Genomic DNA, 21,720 nt, shown 5'->3' on the forward strand with positions numbered 1-21,720 from the left:
AAAAAAGCTGTTTCTTAGAAGCTCTGACTGTATACACAGGACAATTGTGTGTGAAATTTAATACACAAAGTAGCTACTTCTGTAATTGAGAGTTAATAAGTAGTTGTTGTTCTAGATAAAGAACACTCCAGCATGGGAAGACTATAATGTGTTGAGGCTTCCTCCTCACAGCTTTTCCCCCATAATGCTGGCCTTTGGTACTTGATATTAAGACTGCTTTCATTAAAAGGCTGTTACTGTATTGGTCTGTTTGAAACTTTACAATCACCTTATTTGCACTGTTGAGAACTATTAAAGATTAAAGGCTTGAATTCTAAATACAACTAAAGCTAATAGTATGACACAACTTTTTATAAAGGTGACTTCTTTTTAGTTAAATTTAATGTTCTGCTTACCTTCAGAATTCATGATAAAATACGTATAGAATAGTCTGAACAAGGAAATTCCTTGAATTTAGAATAGTCTGTGCTTGCTGAGAGATTTTTTACTCTTTCTCTAAGCACAAAAATGAACTCTAGTTCAGTATTCCTCCATCAGGCATAAAATACGTGTGTACTGCAGGAAACACTGTATTCATTTTTGTCAGAATACCACTAATTTAAAACAAATTGGAATTTATTATTTTATTTTATCCTTCTTCAAGTATACAAGCAAATGCAGAGATTAGACCAGAAAAATCAGGAGGAAATTATTAACCATAAGACTTTTTTATTCCTTTGTCTTTTATAGACAGGTACGGACTATTTTCCTCCGCTTTTGAATAAGTATTGGAACTGTAAATTCATTAGTTTTATAAGATTTTGTGAGACACAAAAATTCCTAGACAAACAGACCACAGATAATAAAGCACTGCTGATATTTGTGCTGATACTGTGTAGTTTGCTGTTTTATTGTTTACTAAAGTGATGTTGGAAGGTCTTGTATAATGCTGACTGACTTTCCTCATTAGGCAGAGAGTGATAGAAAAACTTAACAAGCGTGCGTTCTCCTCCCTGTCACATCTGCTCTACTTGTACTGCTCTAAATCGAGTACTGAGGGGTACATAGCCCTTATTTCCTCAGTGCAGTATACATTTTTCCTCATGTTGGAGAGTTCAGTCTGGTCTTGCATGTGGTTTCTTTGCACATCTGGAGAGAAGGGGCAAGAGCAATAGTTTGTATTCTGTTTTTTTCCCTTTGCCTGCTCACATAACTATTCAAAAGCAGCAATAGGTTGTCCTTTGTATCGTTATTCTACTCTTAGTGGTTCCCTGGCCACAAGAGAGGAGGGGAAGTGAGGTGGAGGGGGCGTACAAAAAACAAAACCCAGTCATTAAGTCCACTTTAGGCTTAGATTCTGAAAGGAGTAGTTCCTGCTTCCACAAAAATGACTGTGAAAGATATCCATTTAAGTGGTGGTGGAATAGGAGCTGTAGAGCCACGGCAGCAAGCATGCTGTCCCAGCCCTTTGCAGGGGCTTGGATCATTTGAATAAGCCAAGAGTTTGGCATACAAACCCAAAGAAGGTAAAAGCAACACTCAGCTCTTCTTTTAAAGTGAAGAGCGTAGCAGAAATTCTTATGGTTATTGTTGCTGCATTAGGAGTTCCTGTAATTCTTGATTTCTGTACCTGACACTGAGAAAAGATTTCTTCATTCCACCAGCTTTCACTGGAAACAATGTTGTTCTATTTGGTTTTTTGAGGTTTTTTTTCTCTAGTATGGAGAAATTAGTTGTGTGTGAAATAATTTCTCAATCTCGTTGCATCTTCAGTGGGAAATGACAAGTTAGCTGGCCTTTATATACACACAGGGGAATCAGAAATGCAGACTTCCAGATAAAACTGGGGGTTTTCTGTAGTTTTTATTACTATTATTTAAAAAAAAAAACCAAACAAACGTACATCTAGGTAAATTGTTGTGAAATGTTTGGAAAGGACTGAATGCTCTGCTGAGGATTTGTTTTTATTGTTTGTTTTGGTTGGTTGGTTGCTTGGTTGTTTTTTGGAGGGGAGAAGGTTGCTTGTTTTCCTGTCATTCGAATTTCTGATTGTTAGACAGATTTTTGTGATACAAGCATTTCTATAGATTTGGCTTCAGGCTTACACTTTGAATGGGAGCACGGCCAGTCCTGAAGTCATATCAAGTTTGGTTAATCGCTATTAGTGGAAAGGTGTAAGATGACAAAAGTAGAGATGACTCTTAAAGGCATTCGCCTTTGACTCGGAAATCCTCATGAATTTCAGTACATGATTGGACAGCTATTTGTTTGTTCTTGAGTAAACAATGTGTCAATATTCAGAAAATAACTTTAAAAAAAAATTACCTTTTGTAGTTACGGAGTGTTGCTGTGGGAACTGCTTACAGGAGAAGTTCCTTACCGTGGCATCGATGGCCTCGCTGTGGCTTATGGAGTTGCTGTCAATAAACTTACTCTGCCCATTCCATCCACGTGCCCTGAACCATTTGCAAAACTAATGAAAGGTATCTATGTTGTTTCTTCCTATGTATGTAAATATTTACATTTTGGGGGTATGTATCCTTGCTTGTAATAGTCATGGAGTTGCAAAATAAATACCTCATTTGATAACGTGCTGTGTACCAATTATTTTGGTGGTTTTTTTACACAGCAGTCTGGTGTTACAGACAGTTGGGTGTGTTTCTGAGGAAGTCGTACAGTTATTACTGTGTTGCATATAAGGTCTTCAGTACTGATAGAGTACAGTTTTTGCTCTGATTTTTACAGGTTTCCTTTTACACTGAAATTGCATTAATTTTCACAAATTACAGAACAGACTACAGAGTAATACCAGATCAACATTAAAATCCCAAGAGGAAGAATTGCAAATGCCATTTTTCCTCATTGTTTCTTCTTGAGTGTCAAAAATGTTTTGGAAATCTTTTAGAGAGAAATAAACATTGCTTGCTAATGGCTATTTCCATGTGTTTAATGAATTTCTTTACCTTTTATATGTAACACTTCTGAGCAATACTGCTAGATTTGCTGTTTCAGATGCTAAAGATAGAGATGAAAAAAAAGTTTACACTTTATACAAAAGCAGTCCTCTGAGTACGAGTAGTAGATGTCACCTCTGTAAATTGAAAAGAAACTAGGGAAACCTTGCAGGTAAAGGGAACATAGTAGAAACTGAAATGCAGTAGTAACTTGAAATTCATGTAGTTCTTCAAAAAGTTCTCTGTACTATTAAAAACTGACAGGATTTTGATAAATTCTAGAATGCTGGGAGCAGGACCCTCATATCCGACCATCGTTTGCCTTAATTCTTGAACAGCTTACTGCCATCGAAGGGGCAGTTATGACTGAAATGCCTCAAGAGTCTTTCCATTCCATGCAAGATGACTGGAAATTGGAAATTCAGCAGATATTTAATGAATTGAGGACCAAGGAAAAAGTAAGTTGATTTTTCCAATTGCATGGCAATGAAGGAAGGGTATGTGTGTGTGTTTACGTGATAACAGCCATTTTGAACTTTTGAATTGTGGCTTACCAATGTACTCATGCAAGTATACAGGCAGTTGAAAAAGAATCATATCCACACCTGTCTCCCCAAAGAAAACAGGTTGTAGATCTGTAAATGGGGCATTCTAGGCTCTTTTTTAAAATGTGTTTGAATGTATCACTTCAGTTGCATTTATCACTTGGCTAATCTTTATAACCACTGCAGATTTTCGGCTGCTGTCGAACATTCTCCTCAGCTGTGGGAACAAAAAGCCTTTCATCCTCTTATATGACTGTATCCTGTGGCTTCTTTTCCAAAAACGGGATAGTGCTTTTATCTCTCTTCTTCCTGAACAGAGTGGTAATATGGATGTCTTTCAGTGTTGCAGTTTGGGACACATTCTTGCCAGATATTAATAAGGTCAAACTCATATTCGTGAATCAGCAAATCCAGTTTCTATTGTTTATCGTTCAGATTTCTGTCACTGATGTTCTTTCCATACTCTCATATCATGATATCTTTGTGCTAAATGAGTACTCACTGTCAATTTTCCTTGCCCTCTCTTTTACGTACTTTAACTTGGTTTTAATTACCCTAAGTTTTATATTTTCCTTTAGACCACTTGATAAAGATAACAGTTGGAAAAGGCCAGGTGTCCTCTCAAGTCCCTCTTAAAAATGCTTCTAGAATCTGTAGAAACAGATTCCTTCTTTGCAGTATACTTATTGCCCAGTATATATTTACTATTATTTTTCATGAAGTGGTAATAGATAAGGAAGACAATAATTGAGATGCAGTGACTTGTGAAGAAATCTTCATTAAAGATGTAGCTGCTTAACTTTGACAAAACCAAGAACTAAACTCTCATCTTGTGAGTCATTCTTTGTACCCTTTGTCCTTCACTCGTAAGTGTCACAAGTGGCTGTTTGAGGACTGTTGGCTAGTGATGGGCCTGACGTTACTTATCTACTGTAATATCAGCATATGTGGTGTTAGAATTTATTGATTACCCTTAAGATTGCAGTATTGTCAATAATAATTGTGCACACTTCCTATCTACTGTTTCTTCCACCCTCTGCATTTCCCTCTTCCATTCCAGTTCACAGAACTGGGTAAGTGTTGTCTCTGTAGTCTCTGTCCTGCCTGCACTGGGCATACAGTGTGCTAGAGCTGGGCTGTGTGCCTCAGTAGCTGTCAGATCTCTTCCTTTGCAGATGAGTTATAGTCCCTCTACAGAGAGTAGAGGCTTCCTTTTTTACTTGCCGTGGGGTCACTGTGTTCACTTGCCACAGCCTGCCACAGAGCATACTCTCTTTTCTGCCCCTCCAGCTACAGCTCAGTCAACCATTTTCCTCTTTTTACTCTGGGAGCAATTGTAACAGGCATTCTCATTCAGGTTTTTTATTTGTTTTTTTATTTTTCTGGAGGCATTAGTCCAGTATGAGATTGCCTATCAAAGGAAAATGTGACTAAATCAAGTTTAGGGTTAAATAAGCCAGTGAAAAGATTTGGGAGGAGAGTCATATTTTTGTGTAGAAGTGAGTTAAGCTTAATTAGGGAGGGGAAAAGATAAAATGAAATTTACTTCTTATATGCCAAAGTAAGTGCATCTCCAGAGGCATCTACCCTAATTAGGTAAACTTGTTTAAGAATGAAAGCACGTAACTTTGGCTTACACAAGGTTTTCATGCGTGCGGGCTTATTTAATTTGGCACAGTATCAATTTTGCTGTCAGCTACTAGGGGAAAAGTAATGTCTATCAAATATTTATATAATAATAATAAAACAAACAAAAAACCTCTGCATGGAGTCTCATTCCTCCTGTAAAAGAGGAACTTCTGTAGCTGGAGGAATTTCCTCAAGGGCTTGCTGCAAATGGGTGATGGTAACTCCCACTCCAAGAGATCACAATCTTCTTCTGACAAATGTTCTTGAGCAACTTAAATATAGAATTCTTTTCTAGCTTCCTTACAATGGGTGTTTTAATTGTAGAGCGGTGTGGAAACATTGCATAACTAATTGCAGTAAGTGTGTTTTTAATTAGTTTATTTTGAAAAGAGTAAATACTTAATCTCTCAGTGAGGAAACACTTTTTCTATACTGTCTACTGTTCCAGTTCAGACTCTCAATTTTTGCCTAGTTACTGAGTTTTATGGCACCTGGATTTGAGGACAGTGAAAGATGGAAAATCAACAGTGTCTCCTAATGCACTTTTATTACTGTACTGATAAAGTAATAAAAATCTTCTCTATTTCAAGTCTAAAGTACATTTATTCTAACTTTGAATTCATTTAGCTTCTGCTTTCAATGCTTGTTTTAGGTTGTCCTATTTTGACTGTACAGGAGGAGGAGGAAAGTGAGGATTTGCAGCAGTCTCTAAATTAAGTTTTTAAATATCTTTAGAAAAAAGAAACCAAACAGAGGAACACAACTCAAAGCCTTACTTGCTGGCATGAAGACAGATTCCCTTGAATTTCAAAGAGACAGAATTGCCTGTAGCAAAACAGTCTATGTTAAGTGGGTCAGTTAAATTTTTTTTCCCAAATATTGTGTTGAAACGAGCTCACTCAAAATTAGTAAACCATGTGAAATTTGTCACTCATGTCAATTAAATTTTAAACCCCTCATAAGCAGTGTATGTATGCTATATTTGTAAGTAAAAAAAAACACCCTTCTCACTGAACCAGTTTGCTTCAGTGCCAACCTGTCTTTTGACATCGATAGTCTTTTTGGCAAGAACATTTGAACATCCCCTTATTTGAAAACACTGAAGTAGTGTAGTTAGTTCAGGAATTAATTTATTCAAGGCAAAGTAGGAGTTAAAAAGGGAAAATAGTTTGGGTTTTTGCTTTCACAGTATGCAATAAGGAGTTCTCCTGGCATGCAACATTGCTGGACACTGGGGAGCAGAGGTAGGCGGCCTACTCTGAAATAAAAACAAAACAAAGGCAAACAAACAAAGAACCCCAAGCAACACCACAGTTATAGAATTGTACAGTGACAGCGTTAATTCAATTTAAATAAGATTCTTAGATATCCTGAACTTTTAGCATAGCTTTATTTTAAATGATGGTATTCTATTTTGATTTGAATTTCAGTTTAAATACAGGTAGAATTTACACAAGCATATGGAAAATTTATGTGGTGAGAAACATAGGGTACAAGTCACATTTAGTTCTTCTTTTCCAGTACTTTCACTACAGTATTATTGGCAATACTGAGTACAAGACTTCTGGGTAAGTCTGCTTCCTGCCCTGTACTGTGAAGGAAGGTCTAAAATTAGGAAGATCTTTAATTTCAAATGTATTTTAACAGATTTTGGAAACTGAAGAATAAGATAATTTTACGATGGTAGGTTTACAGCTGTTTGGCTTTGGGTGTTCACTTAACCTGAAAAATTAACTAGCTTCCTTACTAAAGCATTTCTTTTTCAAAAAAAAAAAAAAGAATGAAAAGAGAAGAACAACTATTTTGAGTGTGATGGTTGGGGAGTCTGTGTTGCAATTCAGTGGTTAGTAGCTGTTTGATGTCACAGATACCTGCTGGATTTTAATTAAGAAACAGCTGTCTTCTGTCTTATGACTTAGTTTATCCTATTACACTAATCCTCATTCAGTGTAATACTGATTGCTGTTCTAGATAGAAAAGTGCTACTTAATACATGGCTGAAAAACAGGAAAGGTTAGAGAATTTAAGATAAAGGCAATAATTTGTGTATTTGTCAGGTCATTGGCTTTATGTTAATGCATAGAAGCTATCTAGGAGCAGCCCTCATGCTATGCAATAGTTTCTGATGTGAAATACTTGGAGAAAATTTTCTGCTTGGCTGTAAACTGATAATCTTTGATTGCATGTGCTGTCCACATTGCCACTGCTTATCTGCCTTAAGTAAAGTGACTCAAGTTATAAGGAAATCTGTATAATGCTTGATTCTGAATACAGAATCTTGGCTTATTCAGAATGGAGGACTATCAGAAGGTCGTATGTGCATGTTACATGTGTATAGTGCATCATGAAAATAAAACAGGAAATAAAACCTACTGTGCACTTTATATATCCTTTATTATTCCCTCCATATTATTACTTAGTTTCACTTTGTGGATCTTACCTTCAGGAGCTTCGATCACGAGAAGAGGAGTTGACAAGAGCAGCTCTTCAGCAAAAATCTCAAGAAGAATTATTGAAGCGCCGTGAGCAACAGTTAGCAGAACGTGAGATCGATGTACTGGAGCGTGAGCTGAATATCATGATATTCCAGTTAAATCAAGAGAAGCCAAATGTAAAGAAGAGGAAGGGGAAGTTTAAAAGAAGCCGGTTGAAACTTAAAGATGGACACAGAATTAGTTTGCCTTCAGGTTTGCCATTTTTCTTAGAGTTCGCAATACATGTAACAATTAAATATGTGGGCTTCAGTTCCATGGTTCACGTTTTCAATGCTGGCTACTATTTTAATTTGTTGCCAGGTCCTTCTACCATAAATACATAAAAAGATTTGGTAAGAATTGTATAGCTCCCTCTCCCCAAGGAAACAACTTTCACATATCATATTCTCATGGAGTAGTCCTCATTTTAGCTGGAAGAAGCTTTCACCTGATTCAGCTAATAGTCCAACGTATCTGGAGAGAAAGGTTACTAGCATGGGAGTTACATGATTTAAGACTGTTTCAAAGTTTTGCTTTTCGTTATCATTGTGTCTGTGCAGACAGAAAAGTACCTCTTTAATATGTGCCAGAACTTTCTAACATGATCAAATATTAGTGCTGTTTGCCCTAACTTGGAAATACTGAGCAGAAAAACAGTATTTTGTAAAGGCTGGGGGTACAGGTGCAGTATGTTCAAATTGCATGTTTATTGCAGTCACAAATATGACACACCAGTTACAATCTTCAGTGCCTCATTTCTTGCAAGAAAACACTCTGATAGCAGCAGAAAATTATTTCAGAATACAAATATGGTATAATTTGAATGTTAGAGCATTTTATTCCACCCATGAATGCATTACAATGTCCCTTTTGCAAAGGAGACATGTTTGTAGCAAGTTAGGTCCTTTTAGTTTTGTTCTTTTAGTTCTTTTAGTTTAGTGGTGCTGGTTTAGTGGTGCCATTTTAACATTGCCACAAAATAGCACTATGCAAATTCAAGGTTTCACCAATGATTGGAAAGCCTTCATTAGTGGTACCAGCATCCTGGTGTTGATGGGCTTTCAGTGGCTTCCAGGTCAAGTCTGTCAGTTTATTACAAATGCGGTGAGAACTTCATGCTGTGCTAACACATGTCTGACCAAATCATAGCTGTCTGGTAGGTGGAAAGAGACAAAGAGGGCAGTAAGTACATTTAGAGTACTATTTCAGCACAAGTGAAATAAATTTATTCTTCCTTACTTTAAAAATAAGAGCAAATAAGATAAAAATCACCCTACAGTCTCAGAGACAAACATTAAATAGGTTTGTGCTCGATCACAAGCTTTAACTAAATACTTGGTCCTTTGTTCCCAGTTCTGCTTATATTTAATTTCAAAAAGTGCTAAAATGAACAGTTTCATTCAGAATACCACTTAGCTACTTGTTATCAAGAACATTCAGATGAACTTTTCCTCGAGACAGTTCTATTGTAAGAATAGTGTACACTATAATTGCACTGATGATGGGGATTGGAGAGGGGCATATTGTCAAATTTCATTTCACAAATTTTTTCCTACTCATCAATATTTGTTAGTTGGGTGTTTTTACTACTTTGCTATAAATATCTGTAATTCTGTAGTTTGCTGTCATGTTTTTCTGACAGGTGAATAGATGAGATTTCTTTGTTAAGGCTTTTTTTTATGGTGTATATGAATTACATGTTAAAAAAATAAGGCTAATCTAATTGCCCTGAATATTGATTGATTTGAGATGAAATACTGAGATTTTTCTTTCCCCTTGTGACAGCCAACAGGAATGAATAACTGCTTGTGGTGTAGATGTGTCTCAGATTGGGTCCTCTTGGACCTACTTGCTTTTGTTGATGTTATTGCAAACTTATCACATAAAGGTGTGAAATGCTGCCTGTTTGACTCAATATCTAAATTGTTACAATAAGAGTTAGAGTTTTTCAGTGATTTTAATATGAATATCTCTTATATGGTCAAGTCTACTTTATTATATAACTTTGCTTTATTCTTCTGGAGAGTTTTTTATTCAGAACATTAAAACTGATTTGGTTTACTCTCTTACAGATTTCCAGCACAAAATAACAGTGCAGGCATCCCCCAATCTGGATAAGAGGAGGAGTTTCAACAGTAACAGCTCTAGTCCATCAAGTAGCCCCACAATAATTCCTCGTCTTCGAGCTATACAATGTAAGTCTCCACTCATTTGATCTAATAGAGAATGTTCCATATACTTACTGAAATGCTGGTAGTAGTATCAGATTCCAGGCAGATTTCTGTCTGATNTTCCACATCCCTTAATTTGTTCTAAGAATTGTAACTTCTTTGAAAGGAAGGATGATCTTGTTAAAATGCTAAATAATTTTCGGTAATTCTAAATGATTGTGAATGCTTCAAATCATATCTTAATTACTTCAGGAACTAATTTGTAAACTACTGGGATAAAACAATGACATAAATTTATGACAAAAGGCAAAGCATCATATTTAGAACCCAGGTAAAATGGGAAAGAAGTTTTTTATTAGGTATTGGAGTCGATAAAGGAAAAGAAAGGTTCAGAGAGTAAAGGAATAACCTAACTTTATGTCGAAAGAGAAGCAAGCTTTAAGCAGGTACAAAAACAGAAGAAATCTTGCTTTAGGTTTTTTGAAAACAAAAATAAAATTGTGGGTATATTTGTAGGTCTCCATTATTATGTATACTGTTGACAGAAGGGAAGGTATGTTCATGCTCATGTACCACGAATATGGAAGAAAACTGATAATATTGTTATAGTGAAGCGTGTATATATATTTGGGAATGACAGAGGTAGAGACAGAAAACAGTTCCTATGGGATTCACTGCTTGCATTTGTGCTGTCTGATCTCTTGTGCAAAGTAGATTGTCTAATTATCTGTATTCAGCAAGGAATGCCTTGAGCTTCCCTGTCTTTATGAAATCAGTGGAACCCGTTCCAGCTGATTGCTTGTGGATGGTGGCCCTCTTCTCTTGCAGATGTAGTCACCTGTGAGGGAAATTACTTCAGAATCTGGCTTTGTCAAATGTAAATAAGGAGAAGGGAAAATCAGAATGCATGAGGATTTTTTTTCTACATACTGTTCTGTAACTACTTTAAAGATTGATTGATTGATTGATTGATTTTTAAACCGGCCTGAAACTGTTTAAAGTTTGGATAGAAATCAGATCTGTCATCTCCTATGAAACACCTCTGCCTTATGAAATCCTTTTGGTTATTAATGTCTAAAGGGGAGAAGTGATATCTGGCAGTAACTTCCTTATTTGTTTGAACTATAACAGATACAGTTCATTGGGCTTAGACCATTAATACCCATATGTTGTGGATGAGGGAGAGAGGTGGACAAACCCTGTCTTGCTTTTCTTAATGAAAATTTGAGATGGAAGGCAAATTAAGTAAAGTCTTTTTCAGAAGTTAGCTGACACGGTATCTGTGTTGTCAATGGTTTCATGGCCTCAAACAGTGTAATGGATTTTTCTGGTTGCTTGTTTATTTATTACAGAAAGATAAGAAAGGCTTTTGTTAGTAAAATGTCATAATTATGTATAAACTAGACTGTCTCATTTTATCTTTGATTCTTCTTGCTCTGCAAGGAAATGCTTGGAAATGAAGAAAGTGTCAGGTATTGGCATGATTCTTGAGTTTTCTTTGGTGTTTTTTTTCTTTGGTTTTTGGTTTTGGTTTTTTTGTTGTTTTTTTTTTAATGCATAGCCTTGTGTAAGCTATAGCAATGCCACTACTTGCATGTGTGCTAAGTGTCACTGGGGATTTTTTTTTTTATTTGAGCAGGCATTTGTATTTATAGGACTTGAATATACTGGACAACATAAAGGCTCTCCTTTAACAGAAGCTCATGTCTGCTTCTGAGTTTGGATCCCTAGGTTTTTCCTGAAAGCTTATCAGATCTCTCAGGAGTATCTAGCTGAAACAATTTAGCTTCCACACCCATTTGCACCTGTGCAAAATAAATTCTCTTTCCCACAATAATGTTTTATCTTGATTTAACTTCAAAGTGTCTTTGTTTCAAGATGGCTTGTTCAAATACAGGTGATTTGAACAGGCATATATAACAACTTTGTTACTTGACTGCTTCACTTTGTCATGAGTTAGCTTTCAAATCAAGAAGTTCTTTAAGTTAAAAAACAAATCTAGTTAATTTGTTATTAAAACAAGTTCTGCTGATTTGGAAAGGAGTTTTGAAGAGAGGAGGAAAACCACTAACATATATATTTCATAGGTCCTGGAATGTGGTTGAAAATGGGAGTGTAAAGAAGGCAAGTGTAGTGCTGTGCTACAGTAGGGTAAGCTGTGCTAGTGAGAAGTGTACAGTGAGGAAGAAAGAGAATGCTGTGCAGTGAAGGAGTGGCAGAACCATGGACATGTGACTGCCATCTCATTTATCATGCTATTTTAACTGGCTACATTCTTTTTGTCTTAGGTCTCTCCATCAGGGCTGTAAGCACACCGGGTTGATAGCAAGCTACTGCTTCAGTTAGTCAGTCCTATGTGAAAATCTACTTTCCCAGGTCTGGTCCTAGGAAGAGAATCCTTTAAACCCTACAGTAAAACCCCACCATCAGAAGAATGCTTAATGCCTTTATAGATCCAGGCTTTACGACCCAAAGATAAAAATATGAGGGAAACAGTTCCGTTTCTGAAATCAACTTGACTAAGATCTCTACTAAGTTCTCTTAATTTTTCCTCAGTGATTCCCAAAACAGATACAAACACAGCTAATGGCCGAAGAAACAGTGTATATGTGTACCAGCAAGATGTAGATATCACAAGTGAATATGAACTTCCCAGTGGGGTTGTGAAAAAAGGCAAGATTTCATTATGTTTTAAAGGTGCTGGTTCTGTTTAATTTATCAGTTGAGACAGTGACAGACTAAGCATTTAATGGAGGTTAGACATTTTAAAAGTATAATTTGTTTTGGTGTAGTGAGAAATAAAATGTTAATCATGGTCAGAATTGGAATATTCCGTATCACTCGATACCAGTTGTTCCACAGTATACGTTTTCTTCGTTGTAATTTAAGTGCTCAGTCTAACTCACTCGTCTGAATTATCTAAATATAAGGTTCTCAGTTAAAGGAAGCATGGAAAATATGATTGCTTTGCTGCTTTATCTTTAATCTGGGTCTCTTGTCAGCTCATAAATTACTTTTCTTGCTTGCTCATCTTTTTGGATCAGTGCAGTTTGTGTGGTGGTTTTTGTATAAGAAGAAAATCCCTTTTTTTTTTTTTCTACTCCTTTGTCTGTTACTGTGCCAAAATGGTTTTGCAGTGGAGAAAATATTCAGTTCTGTCACAATATTTTGATTTTAGAAATATTATTTATGTGTGTGGGCTTTGTTTGTGTTTTTAAATCCAATCTCTAGTAACTTCAGATGAAAGCAACAGAACTTGGGGAAGGAGCACAACTTATCACCAAGAAGAGTTTGAAGATGTGAAGAGAAGTTTTAAAAAGAAAGGTTGTACATGGGGACCAAGTTCAGTTCAAACAAAGGATCGTGCAGATTGTAAGGACAAGTATGTCTACTACATTTTGTTTGTTTGATCATACTGAAACATTCTTGGTAACTGAATCACTGGCATAGGTAGTGAGTGTGAAAAGTTCTGCATTCTCTGGTTACAGCAAAAACTCTTACCTATTAATTTAGAAACGACATTAATAATGAGGAGCTCCCCCACTTAGACTTGAAGATAAAATGCCTACTTATCTTAAAATTTTAGTGACTCTTATCTATTACCCTTTGTCTCTGTGTTTTGAGACTTGGAAGATTCTGAGATGCTGGGCTACTAATGCATACCTGACATTCATGGCCTGTCTCTCTCCCTTCCTCACATTAACTTGAGGAACTGCAAGCATGGCCCCCAGTGGGCCCTTTCAATATGATTAAATATGACTGACTGACTTGGCATATGTAAGGGACAATTCACACAGGCAGCATCATTTATGCTGACAAAAAGAGGGTGAAAGGGCTCTGAAAATCAGTTGAACACCTTTACTCTCAGATTATTTTTTCCAATGGCTCAAAACTACAGATGAGCAGCTTTCCTGAAGTAAGAAATCCTTTTCCTTATTTCTTCTAGTATATACAATTATAAATAATGCCTTTTTTTTTTCTTGGCAAGGACATCCACTCATTTACTTGTGTCAGGAGTTGGTTCCAGACCATCTATTGAAACTGGCTTTATAATATTTTTGTTTGCTTTAAAGTCACTATGTTTAATAAACTTCCAATATTCACATCATTTCTTTGACACAATGAAACTCTTGTCCAGGTTTTCTCCAACTTGCATTGTTCAATAGGTAGTCAAGGCCCAGTTTTCATTGCCTTTCTTTTTAGGCATGCAATTTTCATCATGTAAGGAATATCTCACATAAAGCATGTATGCATTTATAATCATATGAATCTATGCTACTACATACTTCCTTTTTATCTCTGGAAAGCTTTACTGTTTTCAAGTGAGGTCCTACATGTTTATAGTTTGAAAAGAAAGAGTAATTCTCTCACGAAGTATATGTAAGCATGGTATCTTCTCTAATGTCAAAATAACTATTGTTATTGCAGAGTAAGACCCCTTTCAGATGGCAGCAATCCTTGGTCAACCATTTTAATGAAAAATCAGAAGGGTGTTCCCTTAGCTTCACTCTTTGTGGACCAAGGTAAGACCTATCTTTGAAAAAGTTAAAGTTGCTATATAATGGCATAAACTTTACCTCTAGTTTTATAAACTGTATTGCTTGAACTCCTCAAGGATTATGGAGATTATTAGAAGAGTAGATCTATAAAAATTGCAAGTGTTAGCATCTTTATATTTCCATCATTGATAGCTAAGAAAATACATTGTCTGTGAGCAGTACCACATAGAGATTTTTTTCCACGTTTTTGAGTTGCAGGCTGATCTGTATTATGAGGTCTGCAGTCATCACTTCCTCATTTCTTTTTAAAAGAATCTAAATCAGTAATTGTCTTGAAATTTAAATGATCAATAATGATATTCTTAGTGGGCTCTGCATAGTAGTTGAAAAAATGCGTAGTTCTTTAAAAACCTGTTAGCTGTGATGTATTCCGTGATATTAGTTCCCTCTTTTTTTGAATGAGACCTGTTCTCTACATTTTCAAGAAAGAATCTATAGATTTCAAATCCTAAAGTTGTTTAGGCAACATTTGGCTATTTACAGGTAAAATCAGAAGGAAAAACATACTTAAGCTTCTTAGTATCAGGAACATAATAGCTGCATGTTGCTTTTTATGTCCATTGCTATAATGTGCTGTGGCTATACAATATTCATAATAATTTTCAAATTTACACGTACTTCCTATGCTACAGATTCTCTTATCTGAGAAAATTAAGTTACCAGTGTCAGGGGAAAAACCTGTGATATAACTTGGTGTCCATACCAGCAGCTGGATTTATGCCAGGAAGAGAAAATGGTAAGCTGCTTGGACACCACTGGAAAAACACATTTTCATCTTCCTGTATACTGGTAGAGGAGTATAAATTAAGCCTTCACAAATAGTAATTTTATAGATTTATTAGCTTACTACTAAACTCCCTCATACAAAGTTTATATATTTGAATTTCAAATATTTTGGTATACATTTTACTCTGGACCACAAGACCTAATGAATTAATTGGAAAAATTTCTAGTAACACACTGGGTTTTGGAATGCAGCTTAATTGAAAGTGCTGTAAAGAATGTATTCTAGATCTTACCTGGCAGTTCATGTATAGTAAAATAATTCTCTGTAATCCATACGCAGAAATATTTTCTGTGTTACTGGAAAAACACTACCAAAGCGTTGCAAACACGAAGTAGTTTAGGCATAGGATGTATTTCTGAATCTCACAATGTGAGTCTGAGCTGTACAGTATCCCTCAAGATTAATACTTGTGCAACTTAAAGGCAATAATGATGCACATATGCAAACGTGCAATACTAAAAGAGGTGAATTGCAATCTTAAAGGTTACTGTGATGTTTTACAGGTGTCTGTACTGATAAGAAACTTATCCCTGAAGTTTTGGACAGTAAAAGACCAAAGCCAATTAAGTTGCCCAATCAGGCCTACATTAATCTACCTCTTTGGAAAGACGATCAGGGAGAGAATACAGTAGAACATGAGAGCTTTGAAGAAGGAACCTCTGCTAGTTCTACAAATAGTACTCCTCAAATGACACCTACAAACAGTCTGAGCAGGACACTGCACAAAAAGAAGACTGATTCAGTGCTGTATGGGTGTGCTGTCCTCCTTGCATCTGTTGCCCTGGGCTTAGATATCAGAGAGCTGAACAAATCGCAGGGTCCAGATGAACTCTTGCCTAAAGATGAGAAGAAGAAGCGTGATGGAATATTTCAGCGTGCTTCAAAATTTCGCAGGAGTGCCAGCCCTACACGACTGCAGTCCAAGAAAGAGGAAACAAGTATTCCATCTCTAAATTCAACTGCAAATACTGTGAATCTTCTCTCTATGCCCTCCATTTCCACAAAATGCCTACTTCAGTCTGACAGTGAAGATGCTTTTGTAAGTACTGTGCTTGGTGATTGTGGTCGATGTAGTTCCACTGATGTCTTTTCATCTCAAACTTCTGAAAGTAAGAGAGAACAGAGGATACAGCTGGCTCCCAACACAGTTTCTACACAACTGAAAAATCAGCCTTTTAATCTTGGTCTAAAACAAGAATCTCAAAACGTGCCAAAAGATTCCTCCACAAAGTTAAGTGTGTTGGGTCACAGACGAACCTTATCAGATGGGAACCGTTTTCAGACCACAGGTGCGTAATTAAGAACTTCCATGAATCCTTAAGTCAAGCTGTTGATAAAAATTTAAGCCCAAAATAAAGTCTTTAAATCTGACTAAGTTCATGATCAATGAGTTTTTGAAAAGAAGTTCTAAATTTCCATACTGGTGTTCTGTGATGGCTTAAATGTAACATCCTTTATGGTACTCTCTGTACGTGTAATTCCTCATAATAACTGGCTGAATTCATGGGGCTTTATTCCAGTATTAATGTCCAGCCAGTGGCTGAGTAGCTAATGCTTTCTCTGTACGTCTCTTTTGTAGCAATAAAAAAAAAATTGTGATGACCAGTAGCAGAGAGCATAGATGCAAACATGTTACTTGAGCGCTGCTGGTCTTGTCCTAGGAGATTTCCCAAAAATGTACAAGCATCTTAACTTTTCTGTTGGGGAGAAAAAAGCTACTAGTGTTTATGACAACCCAGTTTTACAAATGGCAAAGAATCCGAGTAGTCACATAGTTTAAATTGGCATTTTTATTTTTATACTTTCTTTCCCCTAGCTAATGGAGTTGCTTCAACCAATGATGTCTCCAGACTACCAGTTCTGTCAGGTACTGGAGCTCTACACTCTCCGTCTCTGCAACAAAGAAACAATCACAGTGGTGTTCCAACTGAAAAGCAAAGTGTTGTCAATATTGTATCAAGGCCTCGACCTTCTTCTCTAAGAAGTAAAATCGATCCCTGGCAGATTATTCCACGTATTATTAAACCAAACTCTAAAGACTCTGAATGTTTAGAGGGCAATGTAGATCCAGATGTTAACTTCTTGCCAGATACGGAGGAAAGAACTAACTGTCACATGCCCTCATTACTTGATATTGATGTGGAAGGTCAAAACAGAGACTGTACTGTGCCTTTATGTAGAATGAAGAGCAAAACTTGTCGGCCATCTATATATGAACTGGAGAGAGAGTTTCTGTCATGAGTGCCTTTCATTTTAAAAATGTTTGCTTCTTAAAGGGGAACAAATATGAAATTCCTGTCTGTGTAACGCTTTGTGCTGCTGTTTTCTGATGTACTGTGACAAATAGTACCAAAATTATTAAAAGGGGCATCTAATTAAGTAAGTGTAGTAGGTGCCTTTTTCAAATGTTCCTTGGAATCCCACCTAGTTACTCTAAAAGCACAGTGCTGCGAAAGGAGTGTTCTAGGTGAACTTCATAAGTCTATTTTGAGTAACTAAAATAACATGCCCACCTCCCTCTGCAGTGTGACAGAAGTTTTCTTTAGGTTTGAGAAGTTTTGCTAGAATTTTAAGTCTTGCACATGGAAAAAACAAATGACATAAAGCCAACTCTTCTGTGAAGAAGAGTTTCACCTAAGAAGTGGTTGTCTGCAGCTTGCCTCTGTGGCCTGTAGATTTAGGGAGGGGTACAGCGGATTTAAGGTGCTGGTACAGGAGGCTCTGTTCACTGCGCATTAGGGAGGTGGTTTCATGTTGGTATTTGATACTGAAATTGGTTGAGGACCAGCAGCTGAATTTGCAGTCTTTGCCCTTGGTTTTTGGGAAAACTTTCAACTATGTTCATTAGTTTCTCCAGAAAGTTACACTGCTTATATAAACATTTCGGTTTCAGCCGTCATATCGATTTGAGAGAGTAAACTTTAGTATTGTGATTGGAGTAAAGGTATTTGACATACTTTGTAATGTGAAACAACATTCCTTGTAGGTAAGGATACACTGGAACGTAAATATTTGTACTCTTAACCTTTTGAAGACTACAGTGTTTGCACTGAAAGCAATATTCTTGGGTTTGAATTTTTTGTTTGTGGTGGAGGGGTTTTCCCACCTTCTTGTTTTTTAGACTCTGCTGCACCTTGTATTAAAGAAAGATGGTGGGTTTTAAGAATAATTGGTTTTAAGTGAGCCAATGGTGCATTTTATTGCACTTAATTTTAAAACTGCTATAATTTATTATGAAATCTTTCAGTATAATCTCTGTAGCTTTTCTTCCTAAGGTACTACTGAGTGCCTGCTTACTCATTTAGGAATCAAAGGACAAAAACAGATGTGCTTGACTGGTTTTCAGTGATAGAAAGGTTCCAGAGAATTCCAAGTAGTTAATTGTGGGGGGAGGAACTTTTAGCCTTGATAACACTGGTAGTTTAATTTTTTATAGTATCACTAAGTGAATGATTAAATAAAACCAAATGTATAGTATCCTTTCCCTGATGAAAGCATTTTTAGAACTGAAGGAACAGTCCCTCATTTTCCAGTATGTGAAGTTTTAATTTTGCAGATCATTTGACATTTAAATAGTTTTCATAAATAAAATTAGATAATGTTCAATTAAAACACTATGTTCTCATCAGAATACTGTTTTGTTAAGACCTTTGTTTGAAATGTTTTCTTCTCCTTTGCTCTGCAGTATGGGAGCTTAGTTGTTAAATAGAATACACAATTGCTTAAAGCTTCAAAACCAAGAGATTAAAAAAGAAATTTTGTGTTCTAAGACTAGTATGCAGTATTGTGTCTGCCTTGAGGATGACACACAGTTATACAAACAAAATCATGAAGGCTTTATCACACAGAGCAGAATGCAGAAAATGCAACTTTCCGGCTCTGAAACTGAAAATAGAAAAGGATTTCTTTAAGTATTAGTTTACCTAAAGTAAAGACAAAACCACTAGTTGTCTCTAAATCTAAATGCTTGCATGACAGATTATTAAGTTACTACATTTTGTTCAAACCTGTTTCTGTTTCAGTATTCTTAGTTTTTCGTTAACATGATTCAAGTCACATACTGTTCTTGTCTTTCCTTTAAACTTAAATTTCGCCAGAACACTTTCATAGATTGTCTATTCCAGTTTTAATACAAAATATTTTTCTAAAATAAAATTGTGAATCAGATTTTAAAAGTATAGCTTGATAGCAGATATACTGTCAAGGCTTAATTAGAAATTTGGAACATTATGTATATTTCAACTCTTGCTTGATCAATTATTCCTGTGTAATACTGAGAGAAAATGAGCTGATTGTATTACATGTTTCTGAAGAAAGTATCTTTGTTTGGCTTTCTACAGGAAAATCTCAGGTGCTGAAGTATTTTGACTTGTAAACTTCTGTTAAGTTCTGTTCTGTATTTTTAAGGTTTGTATAATTTTAAGTGTTGAATTTTGCACCCCATGTTTTGTAATCAATAGCATCAGCATAAAAACCCCTTTGAGTTATATCGTTTTCACTTATTAGTGGCTTATCTGTCTTGCAATTAAACGATGATTTCTATTCCTGTTCAGTGGATAATTTCCCATAAGATTGGGAAGATTGGGACATGTGATATGGCCAGCCCAGTGCGTTCTAAGTAAAGTTTTTAAAAGTTTGTATTCCACCTGTTGTTCTGAGACAGTTTAGGTAAGCCATCTCAAATATTTCTCTGATGTGATGCAATTCTTTTAAGCTATAGTCTGTAGTGCTTTATAATTGCTTTTTATAGTTTAAAATTATAGGCCAGTCTTCACTGTAATTAAAAAGACAAAAAGAAAAAAATTATTTCAATCATGGTAGCACAGTCTGTATTTCACTTGTCACCAGAGAAACTTTCTGTAAAGTTATCGGAATCTGGTATGCATTAAGTGAACTGTCTTGGTTAAAAGGATATTTATTTCGACGTAGGTTAATAGCCTGACCAAATAATAATTTATGTTGATTGTTTTAGCATAAAACTCAAGGTGCTTACACTACAAAGATTAAGATAAACACTTGATATTCTGTTTTACAAAACCTGATGATTTAAATGTTTTTATTTAAAAAATAAATGTTTTGTAGCTACTGTATTGCAAAGTGACCTGAGTTTTCTTGAAAAATATATTTTAATGCTTTCTTAACACATACAAAGGAGTTCTCTGGTGAATAACCAGGAGCTATAAACTCTGGCCAGCCTGTTCTTGGAACATTATAATGTAATTGTTACTCTAAGATTAATTATCCATTACAGTAACATGAACATTCCCGTAATTTCTTGCACTTGATGTGAGCTGAAGCATATGGCATAAACTTGTTTTTTCTTTCATGTGACCATAGTATGTCTTTTGATGCCTTTTACAATGTTGGCTGGGTGTCTTAGAGGAGATAGAGCAGTGAATATAAATAAACTCGGCATCTGATTTAACATCAGGAATACAGGTAAGACATAACATCCTTCTGTTGTGGGGTTTTTGTTGGGAGGGTCTGTTGGTTGTTTGGGGGATTTCGTACTTTGGGGGTTTTTTTTAGTTATTTTGGGTTTGTTGGGGTTTTTTTAGGCAAATGAAGGCAGTATATTCCTTATAATATTTTCTGACACCTTCCTTTGTGAGTTTCCCTCTTCCCGCATCATGGCATGAGTGAATTAGCCCATCTTTCATTTTGGAAGAGGAAGTATCCATTTGCCCAGCAGCAACAGGCAAGATACAGCCAAGCCTCTAGCAGTGCAGTGAAATTCAAATGAAATTATATTGAATGATATATTGAATTTATAAGGTTGCAAGCCCGGTCTTATAAAGACATGCCTATGCAGAACTTTCAGTGAGGCTGGGTACATAACAACTATTTAGATGGCCTGTGAGTGTCAGTATTGAGCACAGATTATAAGACAAACTGCAGAGGCAGTTTATTTTTATACACAGAGTTGTAATGGTAATATTACGATCTGCATACAAGTGTGGAGTAATGGAAAAGATCCCATTCTCACTAATCATCTTCCTTTTTAATGTAACGAGTCAAATCACTATGGCGTATGCATTATGAGAAGCTAATGAGACTGTTATCTAATACATTTTTGATGTAGTACTTAAGCTTGCAGTATTGGGTATTATAATTAAGGCCAGAGTCCTTGCAATGTGTAGTGGATTTCTTCCTGAACATAAATGAACATGAACAAACCAAATATGGGTCAGTTACCTCAATGCTGTTAGAAATCCAGTTATACTTGGTATAGCTAGTTTGATAAAATAGTTTCTTTAACCAGATGTGCCTTTTGATCTAACAAGCTGGAGAATACAATACAGATCTATGCAATAGGATGGTTTTACTTTTCTATTTCATAGAATCACAGGATCACTTAGGTTGGAAGAGGCCTTTGGAGATGAAACAGTCCAAACTCCCCTGATGGAGCAGGTTGCTCAAGACCATGTCCATTGAAGTTCTGTGTATCTCCACAAGTGGAGACTCCACAGCCTCTCTGGGCAATCTGTTGCCATGTTGGACCACCCCCACAGTAAAAATATTTTCTCGTGTTCATGCTGAATTTCCTGTTGGTTTTGGGTTTGGGTTTTTCTGTTTTGTTTTTATTTTTGTTTTGTTTTGTGTTTTAGTTGGTTTCATTTTG

General features: G+C 36.0%; 1 protein-coding gene across 5 annotated transcripts in view; it reads left to right on the forward strand.

Annotated features, from left to right (window-relative positions):
• LOC108498640 (mitogen-activated protein kinase kinase kinase MLK4) overlaps positions 1–21,720 on the forward strand; it is a 49,518-nt gene that overhangs the window by 22,096 nt on the left and 5,702 nt on the right. The window contains exons 3-13 of one of the 5 annotated variants that reach the window (XR_001875251.1): positions 2,314–2,462; positions 3,216–3,391; positions 7,554–7,794; positions 9,654–9,776; positions 12,309–12,449; positions 12,984–13,134; positions 14,181–14,275; positions 15,602–16,387; positions 16,915–19,505; positions 20,436–20,537; positions 21,440–21,609. Coding sequence is in view for 3 of the 5 variants with exons in the window: in XM_017817584.1 (XP_017673073.1) it covers positions 2,314–2,462; positions 3,216–3,391; positions 7,554–7,794; positions 9,654–9,776; positions 12,309–12,449; positions 12,984–13,134; positions 14,181–14,275; positions 15,602–16,387; positions 16,915–17,339 (2,287 nt within the window). In the remaining 2 variants the exon portion in view is untranslated. The other 4 variants (XR_001875252.1, XM_017817584.1, XM_017817585.1 and 1 more) reach the window with 4 other exon arrangements.

Source organism: Lepidothrix coronata, unplaced genomic scaffold (genome assembly GCF_001604755.1).
Source record: "Lepidothrix coronata isolate B3197 unplaced genomic scaffold, Lepidothrix_coronata-1.0 Scaffold61, whole genome shotgun sequence".
NCBI lineage: Eukaryota > Metazoa > Chordata > Aves > Passeriformes > Pipridae > Lepidothrix > Lepidothrix coronata.